This window comes from Amphiura filiformis, chromosome 7, assembly GCF_039555335.1.
Source record: "Amphiura filiformis chromosome 7, Afil_fr2py, whole genome shotgun sequence".
Classification (NCBI taxonomy): Eukaryota; Metazoa; Echinodermata; class Ophiuroidea; order Amphilepidida; family Amphiuridae; genus Amphiura; species Amphiura filiformis.
In genome coordinates, this window is record NC_092634.1 from 34,447,314 (window position 1) to 34,458,244 (window position 10,931).

The 10,931-nt window shown below is 36.9% G+C and overlaps 1 protein-coding gene across 3 annotated transcripts; it reads right to left on the bottom strand.

Annotated features, from left to right (window-relative positions):
- Positions 1–3,456: 3,456 nt before the first annotated feature.
- Positions 3,457–10,223, bottom strand: LOC140157057 (uncharacterized). 3 transcript variants are annotated; one of them, XM_072180124.1, is made up of 5 exons: positions 10,127–10,223; positions 8,437–8,705; positions 6,527–6,611; positions 5,232–5,250; positions 3,457–5,193 (listed from the first exon to the last, which is right to left on the bottom strand). In XM_072180124.1, the coding sequence occupies exons 2-3, from the start codon at positions 8,690–8,692 to the stop codon at positions 6,529–6,531; spliced, it is 339 nt and encodes a 112-aa protein (XP_072036225.1). In that variant the 5' UTR covers positions 8,693–8,705; positions 10,127–10,223; the 3' UTR covers positions 3,457–5,193; positions 5,232–5,250; positions 6,527–6,528. The 3 variants fall into 3 exon arrangements, with proteins under 3 accessions (XP_072036225.1, XP_072036224.1, XP_072036223.1); XM_072180123.1 differs by adding an exon at positions 8,911–9,085 and having other exon boundaries at positions 3,457–5,250; positions 10,127–10,151; XM_072180122.1 differs by having other exon boundaries at positions 3,457–5,250.
- Positions 10,224–10,931: the final 708 nt, after the last annotated feature.

Here is a 10,931-nt window from a genome sequence, read left to right on the forward strand (position 1 = left end):
TTTAGTACTTGCTTTATGTTTCAATTACTTATTTTTTTCAAAATATCTGAATTTTCAACCCGGTAAGTTTTAATAACGGGGGACCATACAATTTTATGAGAAAAAAAATCCTACGATCTATCCAAACTCCCGTGTTATTCCAGTGCACATTTTGCTTCACCGGGCTTGGTCGTATTTGGAAGATTGGTGTCACGAAACCGTAATAGGTACAAATTTAGTACTTTCTGTCAATCAAGTATGGTTTGTTCTCTACATGTCAATCTTTAAACAATTAGCATAGTCCTTATAATAACGGGGGACCCGCCTTGATGAGTAAATGACAGCAAACCAGCAACACAAGGGCACTCACAATATGTAATTGAACCCTACTGGTAGCGCTGTGTTGTAGATATTGGAGATGAACTAGTTAGCGTCATTGATCAAAAAGTATAAAAGCTATGATTTTAGTACTTGCTTTATGTTTCAATTACCTTTTTTTTCAAAATATCTGAATTTTCAACCCGGTAAGCTTTAATAACGGGGGACCATACAATTTTATAAGAAAAAAAATCCTACCATCTATCCAAACTCCCGTGTTATTCCAATGCACATTTTGCTTCACCGGGCTTGGTCGTATTTGGAAGATTGGTGTCACGAAACCGTAATAGGTACAAATTTATACTTTCTGTCAATCAAGTATGGTTTGTTCTCTACATGTCAATCTTTAAACAATTAGCATAGTCCTTATAATAACGGGGGACCGCCTTGATGAGTAAATGACATCAAACCAGTGAAAAATACCCCAAAACTCGGTCAGTGGAGCTCCGCTCGTACATGTCAATAGCGTCATTATTCGATCGCTCATTGGATTAGTATTATCACGTAGTAATAAATTTGCATTGGACAAAAGATTACTATAATGGTACTGCATATAGTATATATATATATATATAGTACTGCATATATCGGTTTAATCTTCACTAAGCGAGTTTATGGCTGGAAAGGTCACGGTAAATTTGTCGTGGACATAACTGCACTATGGTATAATTGAAGACCAAATTAAAAAGACTAGTTTGGTTGCTCACCTGCGCAGTACAGCAGTTTTTGGTGTAGTTGACAGGACATCATATTTCTTCATTGACCTTTTTCTAAAATATATGTGGGTCTGCATGATGTATATTATAGTCCAATAGATTACCGTAACCATCGCGCAAATCATGTTAAATTTGCCATATTTGGCGGTACTTATTGAGCTAATCATTATAGGGCTATGGAGCCATTTCAGCAACACCCATATTTTGTGGGAAAAGGTCATTGGACCTTTACACGGTGGTCAAGTTCAAAATTGATCGGACTTGGTTAAAAACAACAATAATGTGTTCAACTGGTCATCAGGATTCAGAAAAAGAATAGTTTGACATATCTACGACGTGTGGTTATGGAGTTATGGGCAAATAGGTAATATTGTGACGTCATAGATCGCAATTTGGCTTCACAGGGGCGAAAATGAAAACTGCTCCGATTGTTTTGCCATGAGAAATCAGACAAAGAATAGTTTGTCGTATGCAGGATGCTTTTACCTTTGTAATATAGCAAAATAGGACAATATCCACTGAGTCACATTGAATTCTAAATCAATTTGACCTTGACAACTGTTATAATGATAATTGTTATATTATAATGATATTATTAATAAATCATAAATTATAAATAAATTAACAAAATCATAGAATTTCCAACTTTAGTACCCTGTGGAATCCATAATTTAACATTTGACATTTTCCTCTATAACTCAAGAAATGTACATCGTAGATGTCAAGCTATACTTTTTCTGATTCCTTATGATGAGAGCAATACATTGGTCGAGCTTTTGACAAGATTGACCAACTTTGAAATTTCACCCCTGTATTAGCGGCCATTTTGGATTAATGCAAATTAGGCAAATTTTATTATAATGGTATTATTAATCAATAATCTTGCAATTGAATATATGAATAGACCACTTGACAGCAATGTTTATCAACAAAGGCGAGGGATTGGTCTTTCGATATGCTCGAACGAACCGCTTCACTGTTCAATGGCTTTCTTGTACTGTATGAAATGTGGTGGGAGATTTAAAATACACATGCCCTGAGCAAACTACGATGCGCACGCACACTGCAGGGCAAAGAACAATGGAAAGTGCCATAATGCGTGCGCATACTGTCGGCACGCATGTTGGTCTATACAAAACCCACCCAAGTCCTTACGTTGGCCAAAGTGAGTTAAGCATGGACAAGTGTTGCTATACATAGGCCTGTCATATGTATGAAAGAACAACTCAAATTCATCATCTGTGTCTATTGAGCATGTGAGAAATAGCATGTATGAAAGAATCACCCAATTCCGTTATTTGAGTGTTGTAACACATTGATTGATATCCAGTATGTATAATAAAAGTCCACTTGTAACACATTCATTGCTGGAGAGTGACTTTTGAAAAAAAATGGGTTTAATTAAGGAACGTGTGTGGTTTATATTACATGGCAGAATGCTTATCAACATAATACATACCTGTGTGCTTTATTTTGTATTATCTTACGAGTGGTAATCTCATTCCAACGTTGTTGTCTTTGTATATGATTAAAAAAACCACCCAAGTCCAAAATTTAAAATGAACCCTACAAAGTCCCTGAAATGCTAATCGTCATACTTTATACAGTTGAATACACTCATTTGCACGTAAAACTTACCATATTGACCGGATAAATCTAACTTAAGGAATTAAACTGATACACAGGTTTTTCTCTCAAAATCACTTCCCATGGACTTGGGTGGGTTTTGTATTCATGTATTCAATTATTTCAGTAACCTTATGCATATTCGCCGCAGAAGTGATGATGTAAGTGATGATGTAAGAGGATATATTACCATAGCAATAGGTCAAAACAATGTTTGAATATATCTCACTGCACAAGTACGTTCTCGCGGCACCTCTGCATTGAACCATATGTCAAAGACCAGAGATAAAGTCATGGATCGTAATTCTATAGAATATTCATTTCATTCTGATCACTTGCACCTGTAAGATTTGTACCTTTAAAAGAGCGGTATTGTATTCAATCTGTGATTAGACATACACAGATAATGAGTGCAACCTGCTTGTACATGTTGTAGAACAGGGCGATATATTCAAACATTTTAACCTATTGCTATGGTAGTTATTCCTGTAACATCATCACTTCTACGGGGAATTGTCCTGGGTAAGATTAGGACAGGGTTCACAGGGGGGGCATGAAAACCAGCACGCCTCTGTTTTATCATCACTTCTACGGCGAATTGTCCTGGGTAAGATTAGGACAGGGTTCACAGGGGGCAACCAGCACGCCTCTGTTTTATTGGTTTTTTTTTATGTAAAATGCTAATACCTAATGCATCCAAAGGTCCAGGGGAATCAATGAGGTGTCACTGGAGCAGATAATAACAAGATACATATACTCACATTTAAATTGTTTAATTTTTTCATAAAACTGCATTTGTGACAATACGATAACACGAAATTGGACATTCTATTAAAAAAGTCAAGTACATGGTGCCCCTGAATGAACTGTATCGTCGGGACTGATTTCTGGGTATTTTAACGCATAAACCAAACGTAACTAAATAATTGATAATGTTGAGGAACATATTAGCTATCACATACTTTTTGAATTTTGACAATTGACCGCTCCGTTTTTTTAATAAAAGAATTTAACGAAACTCCTTCATTTTCAAGCCTTTCTATCAATGACAACAGACACATCATGCGCTGAAATTGCGCAGTGATTAGGCCTTCTTAATTTTTAATCTTAATAGTTCGTCTCAAAGCCCTTCCCAAGTTAAAACCTAATACGGCATGTGGTTTTAATTTATTGATTTATTTTTTTTAACTTTAATTTTGTGTATCTGTGGCAAGAATATACCACCTTTTCATCTCTCAGCATGCTCGCTCATCAGGAAGGTTGCACTGTGGTCAAGATGAAGTATTTTTTTTATTGAGATTTAGGTTTTGGGCTATGTTGACGTCTGACGATGTCAGACGTGAGAATTTTGTGTGGTGTATCGGGAAAAAAATAAAACAGCGGAAAAAACTGAAATTTACTCAATCCAGCGGGAATAACATCATAATGACCTAGCACTCTGAATACAAGATCATCGGTTGCTATTTGAATCCGCCAAAAGGCTTGAAAATGGGAGTTTCGTAAAATTCTTTTCTTTCAAAAACGGAGCGGCAAATTGTCAAAATTCAGCCGATTTATTCCTTAACCACACAAAGTATTTAGTTATGTTTAGTTGTGGCGTTAAAATATCCAAACAATTAAGTTCCCGACGATTCAGGGACACCCTGTATGTTGTACATTTGATGGATCAAATGGAAAACAAGTTTACACTTTAATAACCTATAAAATATATTTATAAGCGCCACAAGTTATTCGTTGCAAACTTTTAGCATAACTGTTACCTTCCCATGATATTATGGTTATATTTTAATAAGGTTAGAATTAGAATTATAGGGGAGTAGTGTGACGACCACTTTGCTATAGTTGCTCTATATTCCTGTGCAGGCTTTTAAATAATAAGCATTAACGTGTTTGCCCGCTTCCAATTTTCTGCTACCCCACATGTGTTGAAGGGAGGGGGGGGTAATTTTGGTTTTATTGACTTTTTCAGCATCTCAGTATTAGTCAAATGTTGCTTCACTGCTCGAGGATGAAATCAATGTGCAATATTTTCATTTTATTCTGAATATAGCTCACAAATCTGTTTTACCTTTTATTATTATTTTTGATGACTCATATGGTTATCTATGTGGTTTTGATGCTTATGATGTACCGGCATGTGCAATAATATCATATTTTTCATGTATTATTTAATCTGAAATTGTATGCTTTTGTTATCCATGTTGATTATAAATATTTCTTATTGTTTCTTTTTTGAGTGAAATAAAAATACAATTACATTAATACAAATACAAAATTTGCAGAGAAAGTTACAGACGAACTCTTTTTAGAGTGAATCTGATCAGTTGCCCACAGTTTGATGAGCGTAATAATATCTGCAGAAGATCACATGTCAAAAACGAATACGATTGACCAATCTCACTAACATTTTATTACATCACCTCTTTATATCTTGTTAGGATGTAAATGTAATTAATTATTTCTTGATCAAATAGAGTGTTTGGTGTTTGTTGGCAGCGATTGAGATAGATTTAGAATGGCACAATGTAAACTAGCTAGCTTGGTTAACAATCTGGAACAAAAGAGAAAAAACAAGATATCTATTAAAAATGGTTACGTATAGGTGAGTTGATCTCAATGTTTATCAACAAAGGCAAGGGACTGGTATATTGATATGCTTGAGAAAACCCCATGCAACCACTACATTGTTCAATAGCCTTATTGTGATGTGGCGGGAGTTTTAAAAACACGACCCCTGAACAAAATATGATGCGCGAGCACACTGCAAGACAAAAAACAATGGAAAGTGTGATGATGCGTGCGCATACGATCAGGCATTGATGTCTGAAGTCTACTCATCTATAGTGTATGGAATTTAGGGGCTGTGCAATAATTATGAGCCCACACAGCCCCTTACAAATTTGTATGCACGCACCATACACACCCCAACATACAACATATACATACGACACAAATAATCAAATAAGAATTAAATTGCCCATACATTGAAACATAAATTTACTTGATCCGGGGGTCTAGGGTTCAGGTCCCAGCACAGACAGGTACATCTGACGATTTTCCTCAGCTCTTACCTGTCTTACCTGTCCATGCATGTTGTATTGTTACTACAGTATTGACCATATGTTTGATCCTTTACTGAGGAGCAACCAGGCTGGGTTTGATCTAAAGAAGCTGTCCTCAGCAAATACACATCTTGAGGAGGTCATGGGGGATTCTAAGTCAGTGGCTACTAGCGCTGAATTTCATTGATTTCTGCATGCGGTCTATCACACGGTAGACGGCAGCACAATCGAGTCGTCACAGAAGACGCTTGTCGAAGCGCGAGTACGAGAGTATCATAGCGCATCTATAATAATGCACGGACGAGATCGCAGTACGCGCAACTAAAACGGTAAACAAGATTCGTTCATTCCAGAAAAGGGTGGGTTTTAGTCATGACGGTAACTTAATTTTGCCTAAATAAAACAGTGTTTAGTTTTTAAAATAATATTTAACTTACTAAGATTGAGAATAAACGATAGGAATATTTGATCTTACTACCGAGTAATAGACGACAGACAGACCCAATATTTTATCGTAGTAGATCAATCTGTCGTCTATCACACCATTCCTGTTCATTGTGGAGAAGAAATCCTCGTAATTCCAAAACACACTCACGATCACCTACCCACAAAGCGTACATACACACCCCACACACATCAACCTACGCACAACCAAGACCCCCTGCAGACACACCCCACCCAACCCCATTCACCTAAATCCCTTGCCCCCCCCACACACATCATCAAAGCACTCACACAAACTTATAATTACAAATAATCACGTACCTTCAATTACAATGGGAAATGAATCTCCGGTCGTTGGGTGCGTATTTTGCATTGCAGATGCAGTGGGTATTGGGTGGTGGGCAAACTAGAAGAAGAGGGAAAAGAAATTATATAGGTTAACCCTTGTTCTACTAAGCTACGACATGTACGAAGAGGTTATAAATGTCATTGTCATATGCTCTTTATCCAGTGATACCAGAATAAGTACAAACATTCCCCACATAATGTATGCTCTGACAGTATAATATGAGTATGTCGTCGCAAAATTGGAAAATTCTGGTTATGTTTTCGGCTAAACAATTTTACGAACATGCGATCTACCAAGTAAACATTCGATTACTCTTGGACTAATTTTACAAGACGAAAATGAAATTCGTGGAAACCTATGGTGGGCCTCACAACCCCCTGGTAATTTTTGATGGTCGGTCCTAAAATTAGTGCAAAGGATGGATCTACGATCTGCTTTAACAGGGCATTTCGTGATCCACTGACTCACCCCCTCCCCTACTTTTCAACACCAAAAAAAGTGGATATTTTTATACCACTGGAAAACTCTGGCTTCATATAGTGTTTATGTACAAAATATTTCTTGCATATCAATTCGTTTAGCAAAAATATCGGTAAATTTGAATTACGTTCTGGTACACCATAATGAAATTACAACAGTGTCCTATGGAGCAGTGTAATACACATAATCATATGTATATCAATTCGTTTAGCAAAAATATCGGTAAATTTGAATTACGTTCTGGTACACCATAACGAAATTACAGCAGTGTAATACACATAATCATATGCATATCAATTCGTTTAGCAAAAATATCGGTAAATTTGAATTACGTTCTGGTACACCATAACGAAATTACAGCAGTGTAATACACATAATCATATGCATATCAATTCGTTTAGCAAAAATATCGGTAAATTTGAATTACGTTCTGGTACACCATAACGAAATTACAACAGTGACCTATGGAGCAGTGTAATACACATAATCACTACATAACTCGCAACGCAAAATCAGAATCAACTGCAATTTTGGGAATAAGCTTTTTTCGTGAATATCTACTACTTAAAACAATGTCATAAAAAAGTGGATGCTAGAATCACGAAATACTCCTTTAAGTCGTTTAGACATTATCTTGCCGGGTGAAAACCAAAGGGTGGTACAACTCATGTGTAGCGATTTAGTGATACGGGAGTTTTCTTTCCACAATTTTTATATTTTGATTAAACTTAAATTTGTTCTTATTATCTTGTCATTTGATAAGTTTAAAAATGCTTGAAAATTAAACGAACGAATGAATTGTTTGTATGTCTATGCACTCTCCTTATTTATTTTTTAGCCATTCCCGTGTTTATCTATGTGTTTCTTTAATCAATATGCATGCCCAATTTTCATTTTATTATGCGCGTACATACGCAACCCGCGGTCGTCGCCAACACTCGCAAACAGATACGCGTAAGCAGTGATGCTTAAGATAAACGCGATAGCTTGGTAACCGCAGTAACTTTTGGACCTGGATAATGTATTTTAGGCTGTTTTTGCTCATGTTTGGACTTTAATCGCCGAAATTGAACAAATGAGCTGAATATGCAGTGTAACTCGGTGTATGATTTGCTTTGCCAAAAGGCAATTTGCAAATGCATCACCACCGTTCGAGTTTTTATCACGAAAAGTTTTCCAACTCGGTAATTTGGTATAGATACTCGTCCATAGCTTTACTGCACTAGTCCAGGTACGAATCCAGGTTTTGAAAGGAGGGAGGGCATGGAGGGGCGCTCATGAAAAACTTGTTACGGCTCCCTACGCTTGCCCAAACTTTACGGTAAATGCAACTTGGGCTAGAGAGATGTATCCCATCGGAATTAGTTTTTTATTAACAAAAATAACATAATAAAACACTTACGCTGCTGCTTGTTGCCCTTGCCCTTGCCTTTGCCCTTGCCTTTGCCCCTGCCCTTCGCACCACGTTTATCCATCAAATCTTCAAATTCCTCTCCTTCTATCCCGCCTTGGTGGATAGCGCGCTTGCTTGCTAAAAGATCCATCAAATCAAAATCGTCATCCTCGTCATCATCTCCTTCCTCAAGAAATGGTGCTGCAACAGCTATCGCAACAAAGAGGCTCAATGCCATCAAAGCGAATAGAAGTTTACTGGCCATCTTCGATGTGTGTCTGTAAGTGTATAAAAATAAAGCACCTGTTGTATCATTTTAGATATATATATATGATCAGCATGATTCCCACATGTGCGAACACAAACTATAACTCGTCCCTATGAATTATGAACCATTTAATGTCATATTGTAACATTTCCTTTTTCAGAAATCTTTACTTTTAGCTATTCGGATATTAATTTTTACCGAACAAAGAAACTCACTATTTCTATCAGCGACTTCAACCCCCAGAGCTTCCGCTTGTCTGGTGGACGCTCTAACCACTGAGCTACACAGACTGTCCTTGATAAAAAAGGGCTCAAGTCTGGTACTTGTGGATATTATTAGCAGTCAGTAGAAAAGCTCAAATATCTTTGTGTTGAAGAAGAAACCTTCTCCCTCCGTTTCAGAAAAAGAAAGCCAAATGTTAATTTACATATCCGTGTATATCTCAAAACTTTATACAATTCAGTAAAAATATTAAAAATATACGGGCTGTCTCGGCTTAAATTTAACCTGTTACTTTTAATCCAAGTCACACCAAAAAACAAATCCTGACTTGGCCGACACCATTCTATACACCAACAATGGAACGTGGAAATGTGGAGAAACAAGTAAAATTCAAGCTAGAGAACGTATGCAGAGGGGGACAAAAACAACCAACAAATGTAGGAACAGAAGTAGGTAAGATTCGATAGGTTAACACTAGCAATTTTCAAAGAAGTGTCAGGAAAACAGTACAAAAGTATACTGGAACAAGTGATGAAAATCACTCTGCACATAAAGCAGGCATGCAGAAAAAAAAAAACGTTTCGAGCAGATAAACTGCTCTTCTTCATGGACATACAACCAAATAAAATAAAACAGCGAAAACTACATGCTGTAGTTTAAAAACTAATCCAAGTTAAAAACTGAAAGCAAGTAAATATAAAAAAGCGCAGTGATTTATAGTGCACTACACACAGGCACAACGCCTAGACGTTGATCCACAAGCCTCAGCACACTTTACAGGTTGTTGCTGACCATTACGGCCCACAACATTCCATAAACCATTACACAGCAAATCAGGGACTTTGCTGCTTCAAGAGCGCACACCCTAGACATTCCACAAATAACCATCGCAACCAGGATCAGCTCCCCGAGTTTCGTACGGGTAACAACGAGACAATTATCAGTAAGTTCATTGTCCAAGGGAAATTCAAGCCAGCTCAATTTTTCCACGAGAGCGTATTAGGCACTACCGGGGTTCGAACCCGCAACCTCTCGCATCATAGTCGAACGCCTTATCGATTGAGCAAACTTGACTGCTATATATAGAACTCAGTAGCAAACAAGACACCAGCCCAGAGCATAAACTGTGTCTTCACTCAATAAAATCATATTGTAACATTTATGTCAGCATAAACGTGTGAAAACCAGATAAATACAGTACGAGCTTACCTCAGTCTTTTGTTCTCGTTAATGCCTTAAGTGATACTCAGCACCAACAGATTTCTCTCATCCAACTTATATTCTAAAAATCTGCATGGGCCACTACCTTTCAAATTAAAGAGTGGTGTGGTGCGCATATGTTTAATTAAAGAAATTAATATCATTGAGGGGGCACCGTCAAAAGTTGCACCACGAGCCCCTGTGACGCCACAAAACGGCGGAAAATCCTTCTGATATTACAGATGGAGAATATAATAAGTTAATTAATATCATTACCTTGACACTTTTTAGAATGGCAAAGACTCAAAACAGGTTTTTTTAAAGATTTTTGACCAACTTTGAGATATTTGCACAAAAAATGGTCAAAAAGTATCCAAAAGAATAATGCTCTCTGTCTGCTGAACAGTTTTTATGGTTTTATAGCACTAACATGGCAGTGGCATGTACTTTTGTGTCGGGGTGGGCAAACAAAACAATGGTCCAGTGAGCATTTCTTAGGCGGGAATAATTTTACGGAAATATCTGCGCCAGCACCAACGAAAACATTTTAAGTTTTATACTCTTTGTAGTCAAATTTGATATACAGATAAATAAATAGTCGAAATCTCCTACTTCATTTTCAATGTCTATTTAGGAACACATTATTTTCTTTAAAAACAAGATAAAGAATGCAAAATTGATGAAGTCACACACTTCAAAATGTCAATCATTTTTTTAGGGATTTTGGTAAATTTTTCAAGTGAACGGTCAGGCTTCACACCCAAACATTTAACTCTAACAATGCTTCTTATGGTGTCCGACCACAACCCGAAAA

What these genes read in the sequence shown, in the direction of transcription:
- LOC140157057 (XM_072180124.1), bottom strand. Translation starts at nt 8,692, where the DNA reads ATGGCCAGTAAACTTCTATTCGCTTTGATGGCATTGAGCCTCTTTGTT. An exon ending in CAAGGGCAACAAGCAGCAGC is followed by an intron (nt 6,612 to 8,436) that starts GTAAGTGTTTTA and finishes CTCTTCTTCTAG; the next exon opens with TTTGCCCACCACCCAATACC.